The 20,367-nt window shown below is 37.0% G+C and overlaps 1 protein-coding gene across 6 annotated transcripts in view; it reads right to left on the reverse strand.

Annotated features, from left to right (window-relative positions):
• Positions 1–20,367, reverse strand: part of ARHGAP24 (Rho GTPase activating protein 24) — a 544,676-nt gene that overhangs the window by 37,814 nt on the left and 486,495 nt on the right. For all 6 annotated transcript variants that reach the window (XM_065914155.1, XM_065914159.1, XM_065914157.1 and 3 more), the window contains one exon: positions 15,281–15,488. In XM_065914155.1, the coding sequence (XP_065770227.1) occupies positions 15,281–15,488 (208 nt within the window). The remainder of the gene's footprint in view (positions 1–15,280; positions 15,489–20,367) is intronic.

The following is a 20,367-nucleotide window of genomic DNA, read 5'->3' on the forward strand; positions in this document are numbered from 1 at the left end:
AAATACATTCAAAACATACTCCTTATATCTATTTAACAAAGACTTATTGAATGTCTACATCACGTCAGATACTGTTGTAGATGTTAGGGAAAAAAAGTAAAATTCTCTACTTTCTTTGAGCTCATGTTTTAGTTATACATGCAGAGTTTTGCTTTACAAATACAGATTTTTAAGTGAATATCAACAGTGAGATCCTCATGAGTATGTCTATGTAGGCTTTCAATACTTCACAGATGTTTACCTCAATTCCCAGAATACAATCTTGATTCTTTAGCAATTTTTCAACCACTTCCTTATAATAAACTATCAAGATAATCAGAAAAATAAAAAGCCATAGGCCTTCTAAAATGTATTTAAGAATGGTTCATACACATATAAAATGATACACAGAATCAGTGTCATCAAAGAAATGCAAACTATAACAACAGTGAGATACCATTCACACTCATTAGAATGTCTAGGATAAAAAAATGAAACACATACACTGCTACTAGAAACATAAAATGTCACAGCCATTTTGGTAAACAGTTTGGCAATTACCCAAATGTTCAACACAGCTAAAACCTAGCAATTTCACTTCTAGGTGTGCACCAAAGAGAAATGAAAACATGTCCACGCAAAATGCATATTCACATTATTTCTAAAAGCTAAAAAGCAGAAGCAACTGAAATATCTACTAACCGATAAGGGAATAAACAAACTGTAGTATATCCACAAAATGAAGGTCTATTCATGAATGCAAAGCAACAAACAACAGATATTTGCTGTAATATGGATGAAGTTCAAAAGCATTATGCTTAAGTGAAAAAAGCTGGATGCAAGAGACCATATATTGAATAATTCCATTTATACAAAATGTCCAAAAAAGAGAAAATCTATAGAGACAGAAAGTGCATTAGTGACTGCTGGTGAGAAAGGGCTGCTGGGAATAACAATAAAGGGTACATGAGATGCTTTTTGAGTGATAAGAATGTGCTAAAACTGATACATGGTAACAGCTGCATAACATGGGAAATCTGTTAAAAATCACTGCCTTGAAATGGGCAAATTGCATGATATGTAAAATGTAAATCAATACATTTATTTCAGAAAATATATACCTTTAAGGGATGTCCTTTCACCAAATTCCTGCAAGAATATTTGCCATCTGACTTACAAGACACACAAAAACATATTTTCAGAATATAAGAACTTATAGGTATCTCACTTATCTGTTTGAGTAGGAATTCCTATGCAGATTTCAAAACTGGAAAGAAGATATTCCGTATTAAAAACACTGAAGAGTTCATGTTAAGCACTAGTTTCTGCATTTATGCATCCAGGCATATTACTTTTCCTTGTCACGCGTGCATGCTATGCGTGCTAAGTCACTTCAGGTGTGTTCAACTCTTTGCGACCCCATGGACCATAGCCCACTAGACTCCTCTGTCTATGGAATTCTGCAGGCAAGAATACTGGAGTGGATCGCCATGCCCTCCTCCAGGGGATCTTCCTGACCCAGAGATCAAACCTGAGTCTCTTATGTCTCCTGCATTGGCAGGAGGGTTCTGTACCATTAGCGCCACCAGGGAAGCCCAAAATGTTAAAACCATCATCATCATCAATGTCATGATACTTAAAATGACAATAAATATGCTAAATGCCTTCTTCACGTTGTACCATTTATTCCTGGTGCTTTTGTTCCACTTTCTTTTATTTTTAAGTGCATGAATACAATTGAGGGGGTATTAGGGATTATTTCCATTTTACACACAAGGACACTAGGAATTTGGAGAAGTTAAGTAACTAGTCTCAGATTGTTAACATATGAAGTAAATGGTGCCTGCTTCTCATCAAAGTCTGAACTCTTATTCCTCCACTGTTTCTTACAAATAAGTACACAGATGCCAACTGACAGATATGCCAAATACTGGGAAAATTCTTGGTTAATTGGCTATTTTTTTCCATCACTTAATCAGGTTAGTGGAAGTGAGCTTAAATTTATTCAAAATTAAAATGAAAGGAAAGAGAAATTCAGGTCCCCCGCTTCAGATGTACTTTTAAAATACATTACCAAGAGAGTAAGCATAATGGAACACGACAGATTTCCAGCTAACAATGTGTCTTACATAAAGTATTTAGTAAGTATTCATTTGAGCAAGTATTTTCCACATATGAAATATTTTCCCTGAAGCTCATTAATTTTTCAGACCTTGGTATGTTTACAAGAGGGTTTCATGAGACTCTTGCAAGTTACATCCATGGTTCAAATTAGATATGAAGCCAAACATTCAAGGAAGTAGGCCTGTCAGTACTGGTGAAGAGTGATCTGACTGTATTTCCCAAAGTGTGGTTGTTGTCCACTCATTAAGTCATGTCAGACTCTTTGCAACACCATGGACTGCAACACACAAGGCTTCCCTGTCCTTCACTATCTCCTAGAGTTTGCACAACTCCTGTCCATTAAATCCGTGATCCCATCCAACCACCTCATCCTCTGTTACCCCCTTCTCCTCCTACGTTCAGTCTTTCTCAGCATCAGGGTTTTTTCCAATGCACTGGCTCTTCGCATCAGATGGCCAAAGTATTGGAGCTTCAGCTTTAGCATCAGTCCTTCCAATAAATATTCAGAGTTGATTTCCTTTTTTTTTTTTTTTTTGATGTTTATATCTTTTATTTAGAGTTAATTTGACATTTGTATATTCCCAGTATCTCAGTTATGCTGCATATATTAATTATATTTAAACTTATAAGAACCTGCCACAGCTATATTAATCACATCTAGATTTCCTTGAGGATGGACTGGTTTGATCTCCTGGCAGTCCAAGGGACTCTCAAGAGTCTTCTCTAGCACCACGGTTCAGAAGCATCGATTCTTTGGTACTCAGCATTTTTTATGGTCCAGCTCTCACATCCATACATGACAATGGGGAAAATCATAGCTTTGACTGTATAGACCTTTGTTGGCAATGTGATGTCTTTGCTTTTTAATATGCTGTCTAGGTTTATCTTTTCTTCCAAGGAGCAAGCATCTTTTAATTTCACGGCTGAGTCAATATCCGTAGTGATTTTGGAGCCCAAGAAAATAAAATTTGTCACTGTTTCCAATTTCCCCCCATCTATTTGCCATGAAATGAAGGGACCAGATGCCATGGTCATAGTTTTTTGAATGTTGAATTTTAAGCCAGCTTTTTCACTCTCCTCTTTCACCCTCATCAAGAGGCACTTCTAAATCAAGTGCCACATGGACAGGACATTAAGTGACAACAAATGACACAGTAGCAACACTAGCCCATTTTTGATTTGCTATTCCTGATTATTATATCAAGTAGGAAGTACCAGTTGGGGATGAGAGAAGTTCTCAATTGGTTCTGACACCTGCCAATCTTCTCTTTCATCAGATAAACAGAGGTTCCCAGGGTCAGAGTTTTCCCAAAGCAGCTATATTCAGATAGCCTTTAATAATATGCTTTGTGGCCACTGCACTTGTGCTATATTAACTTGTATTTATGGCAAGTGATGCTGCTTTTTAGGGGGGGAAATATCAAGTTCCTTTTACAATGAAATTGATAAAAAATAAAAACAGTGAATAAAATTTAAGGAAAAATATCAGAAAATCAAATACAGGTGTTATGAGAATATGGCCAAAGTCAGGATAGTCCTATGTGAATGACAGACATTTGAAAAGTACTCTAAAACAATGATTATCAGTCTTGTCAAACCACCATAATATATAAGAACTGCATCAAAATATAGAAATGTTAGGAGCTACCATAACTAAATAGATGCCCAGAACTTTGGAGGGCTGACTTCCTTCTGGACTTGGGAAAATCATCTCAGTTGCTGAAAATAAGTAGCTAATTTGCCATCTACAAGTTCAGGACTTGCCTTGGGTGAACTCTGAGTCTGTTCTTTGCTTTTCCAACTCTACCTGTTCTTATGCCCTCAAGCTACTATTTTCTTTCTTCACTTTCCACAATCAGGCTCGGCAAGACCTTTGACTTACACTATGATATAAATGCTCTATATCTGTAGTGTGTTATCCAACTTCACAGTGTTTGAGTTTTCACATGGATCAAAATATTGCTGTTCAGTTGCTAAATTACATCTTACTCTTTGTGACATCATGGACTGCAGCACACCAGGCTTCCCTGTCCATCACCAACTCCCGGAGCTTGCTCAAACTCATGTCCATCGAGCTGGTGATGCCATCCAACCATCTCATCCTCTGTTGTCCCCTTTTCCTCCTGCCCTCAAAAATCTTTCCCAGCATCAAAGTCTTTGCCAATGAGTTGTCTCTTCCCATCAGGTGGCCAAAGTATTGGAGCTTCAGCTTCAGCATCAGTCCTTTCAATGAATATTCAGGGTTGATTTCTTTTAGGATTGACTGGTTTGATCTCCTTGCTGTTCAAGGGAATCTCAAGAGTTTTCTTGACATCAAAGCAAACGTACTGGGATGTACCTTTTGAGGCTGTTCTAAAATTTCCGGCCCATTTTAGCAGATAGGAATTTTTAAATTTTACACATAAAATGTATTCCCCAGAAAGTAACTTATCTTTCACAACAGTATACGACCTGCTTAGCGGAGTCAGAACTAATATGTTGCTTCCAGTAGTGCCTTGATGTTAATTTTCGTCTCCATTTCATATATTAGAAAACGGAGGCACGTCACTGCGAAGAAGCAATTTTCCTTCAACCCACACTTCTGCAGCCCACTGTCTATCTACCATGTCCCAAGCTGTGGTTAGAACACCATGTGTATAAGAATGCATATAAGGATTATCTGGGGATTTGCCCAAAATGCAGATTCCTAGGTATCCTCAATCCATTTAAATCAGAATGAGAGTCACTGGGGTCTGGGCATCTGGACCTTGAGATCTCTCTCTGGGTCATTCTTTTCCAAAATAATGTTTGCGAATCTGTCGTGTGTCCCTTTCAAGGTCACTTTTTATAACTCAGGTCAGTAAGGCTCAAAATTATATGGCTACCCAGAGGGTAAAATTAAAATGTTGTCTGGCTTTTCTGTCTCCTACACTTTAGGCTTTTTGTTTATTTATTTGCATTTACATCTGTAGACTTGAAGTGTGTTTAGTGATCCTGAATCAGTCACCAACACAAATGAAAAATAAACAAAACAGGAGAAGAGGAGGAGGGATGAAGGCAGAATGAGCTCAGTATATGGGGGAGGGCGGCTGGGGTACCTCGGACAGCAGCTGTCTTATGGGATTCTTGGACAGAGTGTGGAAAATCGCAGCCTTCTCCAGCCTTCTGTCTTAGCTCTTGAAGGTGGTGTTCTAAGTGTGTAGTTATTTTGTTGCCGAGCAATTAATGCTACAATGTGACACCCACATGGCCATTTTTGACCCTATCTTCCCAGCTCTTCCAAACTGCATCTTTCTTAACAGCTGATACCATCTGGAGAGCTTTGGAAACAAAATAACACTTGGCTCCTAATCTGGTTTCACACGTTCTGCATTTCATTTTTGTCCCTTCAATGTGGGGAAGTTTAACATAAAATGCTATATTTTGATTTGTTTCACTCTGAAACAGAAATAATGAAGAAAAGAATGGTTAGGAACTCCAACATCTGTTGTTTTTTACAGTTGACATAAACCGATTAAATACAAATTTTTTCAGGTCAGTGAAAGCGTCCTTTCTCACAGAATTCCCTTTGGTCAAGGAGTCTGTGGAAATACCTCATCTAACTGTAGGAACAACAAGTCATTCATATATAAAGGTCTCAAACCTGGACCTCAGAACTGGAAAAATAGCATTTGATGCCATTAAAGAAGAGCAGAAAGTGCCTGGTCTCATAAAAGCTGGCACATGCACTTGCAATTTCTAAATTCAAGCAGTCTATGTTCTAAATTTCTTTTTCTCAAACCATATTTTTTTTTCTCTTGTAACACAAGATATTTCCTTTCATTCAAATATGAAATAGTAACTTCCAAATGGATCCACAACTTCAAAAGTACAGGCTGATTTATGAACATAGATGTTCAGCAGCATATGACTAATATATGCAAAACATAAACAACAACAAAGGAGAATTAGACAAGCCCCTACGATGATATGATGAATTATTATCAGTTTAGCTCAGTCGCTCAGTCGTGTCCGACTCTTTGCGACCCCATGGACTATGAATTATTACATTATCCCTGACATCATGTTTATGAAAATTACTTAGTGACATGGAAAGTTGTTTATGATACAGTGTTACCATGAAAAGGAAAAATACAAAAACTGTGTGATTCCAGTATTTGTGTGTGTATATATATATGTATATATAAATCTGCATTTAGATATATCTCTATTTTTATTCTCTATACATCAATTTACATATATGTATATATAAAACATGAGCTCTCTGGGTTGTTTAGTTTTAAAATATTCATCTTTCCTTCTTATATGCTTCTATATTCTAAATTGTATACAAAATGTTATAATTTAAAATGTGATTTTACTAATGTTTATATAAAATTTTAATAGCACTATACTTTTATAATTATAAAATGTTATTTAAAAAGCTCACTTTAAAACTCAAATTTTTGAGCTTAATATTAGAACTACAGTACTATTAGGCCTTAATATTAAAATTAAAGATGGTCTTTGCAGAATTCCTGTGAGATTTTCTCTCCAGATTTTAATAAGGATAAAGATGAAAGCTAAATCCGGTGACTCTTTGGTGAGATATAAACTTTGTTAGAATAAACAGGGGATAATATTTATTCATTCTTATTGTTTAACATAATTCACAAAGAAAAGTTTCTGTACTTTGCTTTATATATTAGTATCTAGTCAAAACATTGTGCATGATCTTTATTTTTTAACTTAATTCTTTTTTAGATCACTTTGATGATGAACACTGGTGAGAATAACTTGAACTAGTAAATGTTCCCAGGCAGTTTGTCTTCACATCCCCCAAAACTGAAACCTCTACTAGGACTTGATCGCATGAAATTTTAAACTCAGCCAATTCACTAAAAATCTGATGGACTGAATGCTGTACTTTGGAAATGTACACATTTCCAAAAGTAATTCACTCTCCTTGGAAAATTATGGATTATTTATTCCCAAATAATGTCGTTTACAATTACACTTGGTTACAAACATGTTAGTTACTCTTTTTATTTTGTGGTCCATGAATCTGGGAAATCTTTTTTTTTTTTTTTTAATCAGCAGCAATTTGCCTATCTGCCTCCCTATGACTGAGGCACTCAAGTTTAACAATTTACTTATCAAACAAGCATATTCAGATTGCTAGAGTGTCATATCAGGATCTCTTTTGATTTTCATCTCTAGCTTCTGGTCAGAGCTGCTAAAACCCTTGTAATTTCCTAAATTATAAGAATATAGAAGCACCTTTTGTTATTTGCTTTTTATCCCTGGTTCCTAAAATAGTTATGGAATGAAGAAAGAGAAAGGAAAGAGTCTTTGTTAATCCTAGCAAGTTCTTTCAACTGTGCCTGAATTTACTTAAGGCATCCTTGAGAAAGTCCCTAAGGATGATGCAGGGTGGTTGCCAGAGAAACCAATCAGGTGAATAGAAGGTTGGAACCTTAGCCCCAATGATTAATCAACCATGCCTATGGCAAGAATACTGGAGTGGGCCGCCATTTCCTTCTCTAGTGGATCTTCCCAACCCAGGATTGAACATATGTCTCTTGAGTCTCCTGCATTGGTAGGTGGATTCTTAACCACTGTGCCATCTAGAAAGTCCCTGCGTAACGAAGTCTTCATAAAAATTTCCTCACTGAAGGGGTTTGGAAAACTTCTAGGTTAGTGAACATGTCCAAGTGCAAGGAAGGTGGTATAAGTGGGGAGGGTGTGACTGTTCCGAGCCCCTCCGCCATCCCTGCCCTATGCCTTTCTTTCATCTGTATTCCTGAATTGTATCCTTTTATCACAAACCAGTAATCTAGTAAATGGAGTTTTCCTGAATTCTGTGAGCTCTTCTAGCAAATGATTGAACTTGAGGACTCTCAGATTTATGGCTGGTTGGTCAGAAGTACAGGCAATAACCTGGTGGGACTCATGATTGGTGCCTGAAGTGGCTGGGGGTGGTAAGGCAGTCTTGTGGAAATGAGCCCTTAACCTGTGGGGTATGAACTAACTCTGGGTAGTTATTGTCAGAACTGATTAACTCAGGACAGTCAGTGCATGACCATCAAGAACTGGAGAACTTGCTTGTTGTGGAAAACCCACACATTTGGTGTCAGAAGTGCTCTGTGGGTAGATTAGCAGAAAATATTAGTTTTCTCTCACAGAGTAGTTTTTTTCTCTTTAATATGTAAATAAATTTTTCCCATTTGTTTAAGTGGAAATCAATGGATTTCCATTTCACTTAGAATAAAAATGACATTTCTTATTATAACCTACTACATTGTTCAGGATCAACCTCTTTCATCTCATCTCCAAGGACGTCATTGGTAAATTTTACTCAAGATACGTGGAGGAAATGATACAACCTATATATACTTTTTCTGAAAATAGAGATTGAGTAACTTTCCCGCTACTTTTGAGACCAGAATTTCTTTGATAACAGAAGTAGTCAAATGCGTTAAAAGAAAAGAAACTGCTGCGTCAGCAACCATGATGCATATAGGTTCACAAATCCTCAGCAAGTTGTTTCCAAGTCAGATACAGCAAAATATTAAGAGTAATACATCATAACCAAAAGTGGTTTATTCTAGGAGTGTAAAGATGGCTTAACATTTGAAATCCACCTCATTAACATAATTAAGCAGAAGAATCATATGATTTCTACAGTAAATATGGAAAAAGTGGGTTTGATAAAATTCAGTTGTCAGTCATTAGTAAAACTGTTAGCAAACCAGAAATAAAAGAATATTTTCAAACATGAAACATACACAACATACACAAAACTTATAGCTACCATCATGAGTAATAGCAAAAAACTAAAAACTTCCCTCTACATATAAGAAACATGTCCACTCACCATTCTTGTAGAATAGTTCTTAGTAAGGACAAAAAATCAAGAAAAAGGAATACAAAGCATATCAAAAAGGAAGATTTAAAACTCTCATTATATACAGTCAACAAGATCATGTATAGAGAAAATCCTAAAGGATCTAAAAAAGACAATCCTCTAGCATTTATAATTAAATCTGTCAAGTTTGTAGGAAAAAATGTCTCTATAAAATCATATTTATATAATATAGCAGAATAAATAAGAAAATTAAACATAAAAAACAATGCTATTCACCAAACATTAAGGATGAATGTAACAAAACAGAGCAAGATCTTACAGTGAAAATTACAAAACATTGCTGAAATATGAAAAGTCCTAATGACACATGGAGATGGGTTATGTTCAAGGATTAGAAGATTTCATATTTTTACACTGTCACTTTTCTCCTAATTGATTTCTAGAGTCAATGAAATATCTATCAAAATCCTAATAGGCTTCTTTTGTAAACACTGACACACACTAAAATTTTTAGAGATATGCAAATATCATAGAATATACAAAACAATCTTGTAAAGAACAAAGTTGGGGAACTTACTCCACTTTATTTCTAGATTTTAAAGCTATCGTGATTTTCTCCTAAAATAACATCCCACAAATTCTTCCTTTCCTGTACACATCTGCCACTTCTGTCCATTAAGCTCTGGAGTTTATTTCCCTTCCCTGAAATCTAGGTTGCCCCTGTTTCGTGACTTGCTTTGATCAATGCAGTGCTTACAAGCTTCCATATTCGCTCTCTTAGAACCTTGAGCCATAATGTCACTGAGTCTGAATAATCTGATAGAGATAAAAGTTTCATGAAGAGATGCTCTGCTGGATGTGAGACTTCAAAGAGAGAGAGCGGACCACGCAGCCTCCAGCTACCTCCCATGTACGCTAAGTTGTTCCAGTCATTTCTGACTGTTTGAGACTCCATGGACAGTAGCCCGCCCGGCTCCTTTGTCCATAGGATTCTCTGGGCAAGAATACTGGAATGGGTTGCCATGACCTCCTCCAGGGGATCTTCCCAACCCAGGGAATGACCCCATGTCTCTTATGTCTGTTGCTTAACCACTGGTGTCACCTTGGAAGCCCACCTAGCTTAGTCAACTCAGATAATGCTCCAGACAGGTGACTGATGCCTTCTTAGATCCTTCAGACTTAACTGATCTATAGTAATCAACACCATGTGTTGGAGAAATGAGCACATCTTCACCAAGTCCTGCCTAAATTGCTGATTTACGAACAAGTGACTGGTTGTTCTTGCTGATGCCACAATATTTGGGGGTCAGTTCATATACCAGGGTAGAAATCTGACTGAGCAAATGAATGACATTCCTTTTTCTCAAAGCAGGCTGATAACATCATCATATTGTGCCTTATGCTGAAATACTCTCTGTAAGTCTCTTCTACAGATTTTCTAGGGATCAGGCAGTTTCTGTAGATACACTTCAGAAATTAAAAGATAAGGACATTTTTGTGCAGCATGAAATTAACTGAAAGACCTTTCTGATTAAATTTCTGATTATAAAAGTAAGGTTTACAGAATTTATAGTATAAAAAAGGGGAGTACATTCCTCATCATTACACAAAATTAATGTTTATCTTTTCTTATATTTCCTTTGGTCTCAATGCATTGATGCATTTTATGAAAAAAATGCATTTCTTTGCAATTGGGATCATATTTTATATAAAATTTATTGTTAGCCTATAGTTATCAGGAAATAATTACTTACAGGGCACATCTCTTCTTATAAGTACCCTAAGACATATAAAATAGACCCTTATTCTCTCATTTAGCAAAGATCTGTTATCAGAAACACACTTAAAATGCTTATGTCAGGAGAATTTTTAATAAATAAGCTTTACTATTAGGGTCATCTGCATGTACTGAGACCATTACACAAATACAAAGAAAAAGGTCATTGAAATTTATTAGCGTCACATGAAGTTCACTGCACAGAATATTGTTTTCCCATACTGTGATATTTTATTATGAGAACTCCATTGACAAACTTTTTTCTAATTTTAGCATAAAACTTTACATTTCTCCTAGATAAACCATTGTTTATATATTCTAAACAGGCCTGAACTATGGAACCACTGAACTTCTTTTTTTTCAAAGTATAGACTAAGACATGAGTGTCCCCCACCAAAAGTATATCTGCAAATGTATTCTCTGACCTTAATTTTGAATTCATTTCCTTACCTCCGCATTTAATTTTCTATCAAAGGGATTTATGAATCTTTATAAACTGTGATACCTTTTTGTAAAATTAATTTACCTGTCTTATTTTTCCATTTATCATTATATAATTAGCATTTTCTGAACATTTTAATAACTAAGCAAAATTTTATTATGTTAATCAGACTACTGCTAGAGACAATAGATTGGTGTTCATTCTTCAGTATTATAGAAATCGTAAGAAACAACTCTGCACTTCAACTTTTGCACAGATTTTGTTTTTTTTCTAGGATTAGGTTTTCCTTATGGGGTCTTGAAATATATTACCAAATTTCTTTAGAAAGACTACAATGATCTACTCTAATCATGGGGGTGCCTACTTCAACACACCTTGCCAGCATTGAGTAGTATTATTGTTCAGGATTTTGTTAATGTGACCAGTAAAAGGACATCAAATGAGTTAACATTATTTTTTAAAAATTATTATTAGCACAAACCCATACTCTCAATGATGCTTCCCTTACCTTGTATCAAGTATTCAAGAGTCTTCTTGTCTATTTGTTCTATAGACCTGTGTCTATCCATGTGATAATTCTATACTTTCAAAGAGAAAGTACACTACACAATTACCTCTAAAAGTAAGAAAAGTTACAATATAAAAGTTCAACATTACTGAAGTAGTTATATGTGACATAGCTGCAGACTGAAACAATTATTAAAAATTATGCTTATAGAGTTTGCCAACAATCAGAGGCTAAATTAGAATATGTTGGCATAAGGGCATTTTGCAACTATTGATATGAAAAAAAACTTGTTTCTGTTGAATTAAAAAAAATGAAGAGGTAATTAACAAAATATTGTCAGTGCTCAACTCAATTAGTGGAGTTATGGGTGCTTTATGCATTCTTTGCTGGAACTTTCATTATTTTCTAAATTGCACCAAGCTATACACGTTTCCTTGCTTCCTTGCAAATCTTTTCTAGATTAGGGTGGGGCTATATATTTAAGACACAATGTTTTTAATTACATTGTCAATATCCCAAGCTGTTGATCAACACTTTAAATATTCTTTAGCTGAAAGAATTCAAAGAAACATCAAACAAGAGAAGACTGCTATTTTAAAAATTCACTTTTCCTTGCAGAAGAAAGTAAACTTCCAAACTCATTCTATGAGGCCACCATCACCCTAATTCCAAAACCAGACAAAGATGCCACAAAAAAAGAAAACTACAGGCCCATATCACTGATGAACATAGATGCAAAAATCCTTAAGAAAATTCTAGCAAACAGAATCCAACAACATATTAAAAAAATCATACACCATGACCAAGGGGGCTTTATCCCAGGAATGCAAGCATTCTTTAATATCCACAAATTAATCAATCTAATACACCACATTAACAAATTGAAAGATAAAAACCATATGATTATCTCAATAGATGCAGAGAAAGCCTTTGACAAAATTCAACATCCATTTATGATTAAAACTCTTCAGAAAGCAGGAATAGAAGGAACATACCTCAACATAATAAAAGCTATATATGACAAACCCACAGAAAGCATTACCCTCAATGGTGAAAAATTGAAAGCATTTCCCCTAAAATCAGGAACAAGACAAGGGTGCCCACTCTCACCACTACTATTCAACATAGTTTTGGAAGTTTTGGCCACAGCAATCAGAGCAGAAAAAGAAGTAAAAGGAATCTAGATAGGAAAAGAAGAAGTGAAACTCTCGCTGTTTGCAGATGACATGATCCTCTACATAGAAAACCCTAAAGATTCTACCAGAAAATTACTAGAGCTAATCAATGAATATAGTAAAGTTGCAGGACATAAAATTAACACACAGAAATCCCTTGCATTCCTATACACTAGCAATGAGAAAACAGAAAGAGAAATTAAGGAAACAATACCATTCACCATTGCAACAAAAAGAATAAAATACTTAGGAGTATATCCTCCTAAAGAAACAAAAGACTTATACATAGAAAACTATAAAACACTGATGAAAGAAATCAGAGAGGACACAAACAGATGGAGAAATATACCGTGTTCATGGATTGGAAGAATCAATATTGTCAAAATGGCTATACTACCCAAAGCAATCTATAGATTCAATGCAATGCCTATCAAGCTACCAACAATATTTTTCACAGAACTAGAACAAATAATTTCACAATTTGTATGGAAATACAAAAAACCTCGAATAGCCAAAGTAATCTTGAGAAAGAAGAATGGAACTGGAGGAATCAACCTGCCTGACTTCAGACTCTACTACAAAGCCACAGTCATCAAGACAGTATGGTACTGGCACAAAGATAGAAATATAGATCAATGGAACAGAATAGAAAGCCCAGAGATGAATCCACGAACCTATGGACACCTTATCTTTGACAAAGGAGGCAAGGATATACAATGGAAAAAAGACAACCTCTTTAACAAGTGGTGCTGGGAAAACTGGTCAACCACTTGTAAAAGAATGAAACTAGAACACTTTCTAACGCCATACACAAAAATAAACTCAAAATGGATTAAAGATCTAAATGTAAGACCAGAAACTATAAAACTCCTAGAAGATAACATAGGCAAAACACTCTCCAACATAAATCACAGCAGGATCCTCTATGACCCACATCCCAGAATATTAGAAACAAAAGCAAAAATAAACAAATGGGACCTAATGAAACTTAAAAGCTTTTGCACAACAAAGGAAACTATAAGCAAGGTGAAAAGACAGCCCTCAGATTGGGAGAAAATAATAGCAAACGAAGCAACAGACAAAGGATTAATCTCAAAAATATACAAGCAACTCCTGAAGCTCAATTCCAGAAAAATAAATGACCCAATCAAAAAATGGGCCAAAGAACTAAACAGACATTTCTCCAAAGAAGACATACAGATGGCTAACAAACACATGAAAAGATGCTCAACATCACTCATTATCAGAGAAATGCAAATCAAAACCACAATGAGGTACCATTACACGCCAGTCAGGATGGCTGCTATCCAAAAGTCTACAAGCAATAAATGTTGGAGAGGGTGTGGAGAAAAGGGAACCCTCTTACACTGTTGGTGGGAATGCAAACTAGTACAGCCACTATGGAAAACACTGTGGAGATTTCTTAAAAACTGGAAATAGAACTGCCATATGACCCAGCAATACCACTTCTGGGCATACACACTGAAGAAACCAGATCTGAAAGAGACACATGCACCCCAATGTTCATCACAGCACTGTTTATAATAGCCAGGACATGGAAGCAACCTAGATGCCCATCAGCAGATGAATGGATAAGGAAGCTGTGGTACATATACACCATGGAATATTACTCAGCCATTAAAAAGAATTTATTTGAATCAGTTCTAATGAGATGGATGAAACTGGAGCCCATTATACAGAGTGAAGTAAGCCAGAAAGATAAAGAACATTACAGTATACTAACACATATATATGGAATTTAGAAAGATGGTAACAATAACCCTATACACAAAACAGAAAAAGAGACACAGATGTACAGAACAGAATTTTGGACTCTGTGGGAGAAGGCGAGGGTGGGATGTTTCGAGAGAACAGCATCGAAACATGAATGTTATCTAGGGTGAAACAGATCACCAGCCCAGGTTGGATGCATGAGACAAGTGCTTGGGCCTCGTGCACTGGGAAAACCCAGAGGGAGCCGGTAGAGAGGGAGGGGGGAGGGGGGATCAGGATGGGGAATACATGTAAATCCATGGCTGATTCATGTCAATGTATGACAAAAACCACTACAATATTGTAAAGTAATTAGCCTCTAACTAATAAAAATAAATGAAAAAAAAAGATACTTTGCATTCTTAAAAAAAAAATAAATAAATAAAAAATAAAAATTCACTTTTCCAATGCCCAAGTTTAATACTTGATTTAAGACCAAAGGAAAAGAATAAATAATAATGTTTTAAGGGGGGAAAAGCATAGCAGAGAAAGACACCTAATACCACATTTTTGATTCTGTAACTTACTAATCACAATCCATCTTTGCGAGGTCATATAATTCATCTTCTAAACTGTGACAATATCAATTCAAGTTATGCCATCTCAGCTCACAGCAACCTTTCAGTTTAGTTAGAGTGTCTCAGTGAAGGATGGTTAGTAAAATCGTGAAATCTACCTGTCAAATGACGGCTTCTCTCCGCAGTCAAAAGCATCCTGCAGTTCCTTGACCAGGTTAGCCTGGCCTGGCAGTCGGAAGAGACCCTCCTCCTTCAGCCCCCTTTGTCGGATGAAGTCCACACACTGCTCCACCAACATCGGAGCCAGGCGGTTCCCATACCTCTTCTCATAGCGAACAGTATCTTCCAGTTTCTGTCCAAAAATGCCTGGAGAAATAAAGGATCACAATGAATTTGAGAAATTCATCTGTTCCTACCACATAAGTTTAAGCAAACTCTGGGAGATAGTGAAGGACAGGGAGACCTGGTTCTCTGCAGTCTATGGGGGCAAAGAGTTGGACACGACTTAGCGACTGAACAACTATTACTGCTCCTTTGTTCTAACTACTGGATCACAAGAGAATTCTCCTCTCTTCACTTTTGCTTTCTTTTTCTTTTTTAAATAAAAGGGCACCTTCTGTTTTCAGTCAAGTGATGATGCCATGATTATAGTAAAGGTGATAAACCATGAAAAGAGACACAGGATTTTCACCCATATAAAATATTTCAGATAGTGTCTGCTCTTTAAAATCTTAAACTATTAATTTACTGGAAAGAAAAAAAAATTGAATTATGAAGCTCTATGTTCTACAAGTGAGGAGACAGGGTCATGGTGATTTTTCCTAACAGGAATGAGTGTCTGATTACATATTGTCTAGAATTAGCAGCACATGGGGGTAATAAAAATCAAAACCATTTTGGCTAGTTTTACTCATTGTTTTTAGATACTTACAAATCATGCATTTCTTTGTGCATGCATTTGGGGCTGAATATCCCCCACTCTTTATCCTTCGTACCCCACTGTTTAAGGGACAATGCCTCTAAAATATACTAATATGAGTTGGAACTTGGAAAAATAACCAACCAATGAGAAAAGAGGAAGAAAAGGAGCCAAAGCAAATATGATTCCAATGTTCCCAGATGGGATGAATATTACTGAAAGGTTTTAATGGCCTAATGAGTTTCATAAAAGGGGAAGAAAAATTAGTGGTGCATGTTGAAACTATGTAAGACTCTGGAATGTTTGGGGAATTATTTCAAAACCTTTAAGTTCAGGATTTAACAATAAGAACATATGCTTTACTTCTCTATCAGTAAAATAATTTATGTATGGATTCAGTAAAGTAAAACCATTACATTCCATGCCATAAACACTTGCTACTAAAGAGAATATTCTTAGCCTAGGCAGAAACAAAAACACAACAAATGAAACTATTCTCCACCTGATATCCAGTCTAGCACTAACATATTCCTTTGAGGAAAAAGGCTTGCATGATCCGATATTAATATTTAAGTGCCTATAAAACAATTGGAAATTAGCTGAGTTTGTAGACTTTGCAACAAGCAGTTTCTCGAAAATGGTATGTTAGACGTCGGAATCACTGATCTCTGACTTTCCTGTTACTCCCAGCAGTGTCCAATACTTTATGAAGTGGTGATAATGATTTGAAACTCTTAGTATTTTAATAACAAAGCTTGAAAATTGACTATGAATGAAGAACACTGACTCTTTCTCGATGGAGCTCTTACATGCTTTCTTGCCTGGAATGTTTGGATTCTATCCTGCCAAAATTAAGGAGATAGCCTTTCAGAGGCACTTATAAATTAAATTAAAAAATAATGCTAACATTAGGGAATAAATCTTATCTATCTGATTTTTCACTTTTTTTTTTTCAACTGACACATTATTAATACTTAAGGTATCTCCCTAAATCCAGCAGAAAATCTATTAAAGATGTTCCAGTTCAACCTCAATGTGTGCTACACATGAGAACCAAACTTCCAAGATTTAGTTTTATGCAGTAATGAAAAACAGTCAAACATTCTTTTCTGATCAGGGTTCCTTTATTCCCCAAAACTCAGGGAGGTGATAAAGGATACAGTAAGTTTTGCTTTAGAAGAGTACTCTGGTTTTCTTTTTTTTCCCCTGTTACACATAGGCTTGCCTGTATGATAAGAATTTTCTTAAGTATAGCAACAAACTAAAAGCCAAGAGCCCCCAACATTCATTCATGCATTAAGTACCTAACATGCACTAAGTTGTTGACATATATTCCCTTATTTCCATAATAAATATACATAGTGGCTATGAAACTGAGAGAGATTAAATACATAAGGTTAGTTACACAGCTGGAGAAGGCAATGGCATCCCACTCCAGTACTCTTGCCTGGAAAATCCTATGGACGGAGGAGCCTGGTAGGCTACAGTCCACGGGGTCGCGAAGATTCGGACACGACTGAGCGCCTTCACTTTCACGCATTGGAGAAGGAAATGGCAACCCACTCCAGTGTTCTTGCCTGGAGAATCCCAGGGACAGGGGAGCCTGGTGGGCTGCCAACTATGGGGTCACTCAGAGTCGGACATGACTGAAATGACTTAGCAGCGGCAGCAGCAGTTATACAGCCCCAAGTCACAGAATGGAAATCCTTATCTAGACTTAGCCTTACAAATCTTTGCTTGTCTCTGAGACCTGTCCTCTTCCACTTTATTTAACTCAATTATCATGTGTTTTCATTTTCTAGTAATTTAAAATATTAATAAATTCTAAAAGTGAAGAAAACAGCTTATCTTTTCTGTGCTCTGAAAAATGGTAATAGTGAGGCTGTATTTATGTATGCCAGGCATGGGTACAAGCAGTTTATCTGCACTTCTCTTACTTAAAACTCACAGCATTCTATGAGGTAGGCACCACCATTTTGCTGAGGAGGAGACTAAAGCACAAGTAAGTAACCTGCCAAATGTCACAAGGTAAAAGGTGGAACCAGAATTTGATCAAGGCTGTTGAATTTCAGAGCGACTGTGTGTGCATTACAAAATATTGCATAGTGGGCATAATGGCTAAAAACTGAGTTACAGAGGAAGTGCTGATTCATTGGAAAAGACCCTGATGCTTGAAAATACTGAGGTCAGGAGGAGAAGGAGGGCAGAGGATGAGATGGTTGAATGGCATCACTGAATCAATGGATTTGAATTTGAACAAACTTTGGGAGATGGTGAAGAACAGGGAAGCCTGGAGTGTTGTAGTCCATGGGGTCACAAAGAGTTGGACACAACTTAGTGACTGATCAACAATAATCTCAGATATGCAGATGACACCACTCTTATGACTGAAAGTGAAGAAGAACTAAAGAGCCTCTTAATAAAAGGGAAAGAGGAGAGTGAAAAAAGTTGGCTTAAAGCTCAACATTCAGAAAACTAAGATCATGGCATCCAGTCTCATCACTTCATGGCAAATAGATGGGGAAACGGTGATTGACTTTATTTTTCTGGGCTCCAAAATCACTGCAGATGGTGACTGCAGCCATGAAACTAAAAGGCACTTATTCTTTGGAAGGAAAGTTATGACCAACCTAGATAGCATATTAAAAAGCAGAGGCATTACTTTGCCAACAAAAGTCCATCTAGTCAAGGCTATGGTTTTTCCAGTGGTCATGTATGGATGTGAGAGTTGGACTATAAAGAAAGCTGAACACCAAAGAACTGACTCTTTTGAACTGTGGTGTTGGAGAAGACTCTTGATAGTCCCTTGAACGGCAAGGAGATCCAACCAGTCCATCCTAGAGGAGATCAGTCCTGGGTGTTCATTGGAAGGACTGATGCTGAAGCTGAAGCTCCAATACTTTGGCCACCTCATGCGAAGAGCTGACTCATTGGAAAAGAGCCTGATGCTGGGAGGGGTTGGGGGCAGGAGGAGAACGGGACGGCAGAGGATGAGATGGCTGGATGGCATCACCGGCTCGATGGCTATGGGTTTGAGTAAACTCCGGGAGTTGGTGATGGACAGGGAGGCCTGGCGTGCTGCAGTCCATGGGGTTGCAAAGAGTCAGACATGACTGAGTGACTGAACTGAACTGATACCTATTTAGCAACAGAATATGTAAAAGAGTTTTCGAATGTAGACAATAGGTACACATGCTTAGAATTCCCGTGGGGAAAACAGTAATTTTCTGCTGTTTATCCAGTCTTGCAAAGCATTAGGTAATGATTAGTTGCATACCCCCCAGCCTGTAGCATTGGAAATAGAATGTTCCAAAGGTCTCTGACTTACAAAGGTAGATGGTGGATCAACTTCTCTATAAGAATTTTTTGTTTTTGGTGTGGAACCCAGGGAGAAATTGTGTGCTTAGTCAGTCACTCACGTACGACTCTTTGTGAGCCACAGACTGTAGCCTGTCGGGCTCATTTATCCATGGGGATTCTCCCGGCCAGAATACTGGAGTAGGTCGCCATGCCCTCCTCCAGGGGATCTTCCCAACCCAGGGATGGAACTCAAGTCTCCCTTGTTGCAAGTGGATTCTTTACCATCTGAACCACCAAGGAAGCCCAGGGGGAAACTGGAGTTGCAGAAATAGAGAATGGAGGCAAGGGTGCAGGTAGAGCGGGAAAGGGAAGTAGCAATGAACTGACAGATTGGGACTGACATATATACACTACCATGTCTAAAAGAGATAGCTAGTGGGAACCTGCTGCATAGTAAACGGAGCTCAGCTCTGTACTCTGTGGAGACTTAGAGAGGTGAGACTGGGGGTGGGGAGGGAGGGGATATATGTATACATATGGCTGGTTCACTTCATTGTACACCGGAAACTAACACAACATTGTAAAGCAGTTATACTCCAATAAAAGAAGCTGCTTTATTTAGAACTTCAACATTTAAACTTCAAATTTTAAAATGAACAACAAAAAAAGCACAAAGGTCATGAGCAATCCCCAGCTAGCAGCATGAAGAAGAGGACACACTGATTGGTAGATTATTAACAGGAATATCCCCTGTGATGTGAGTCTTGCAAGCAGTTTCAGCTATGCCCATGTAAATTCTCAGAGAGGTTTCACATTCCCTAACAAAAGCATCCTTGGAATTTCTGGGGGAAAACAATCCGTTATGCATATTTTCCCCTGGACGTACATTGATGGTGTCATAAAGCATCATTCAGGACGTGACTTTCCACCAGACTGAGAAAGTAAATCACACAGGTGATTTTATTATATCTGTGGGAATCTGTTTCAGCTGGAGGGAGACAGAGGGAAAGGAAAAAAAATATAAAG

This window comes from Muntiacus reevesi, chromosome 22 (assembly GCF_963930625.1).
Source record: "Muntiacus reevesi chromosome 22, mMunRee1.1, whole genome shotgun sequence".
NCBI classification, from domain to species: Eukaryota; Metazoa; Chordata; class Mammalia; order Artiodactyla; family Cervidae; genus Muntiacus; species Muntiacus reevesi.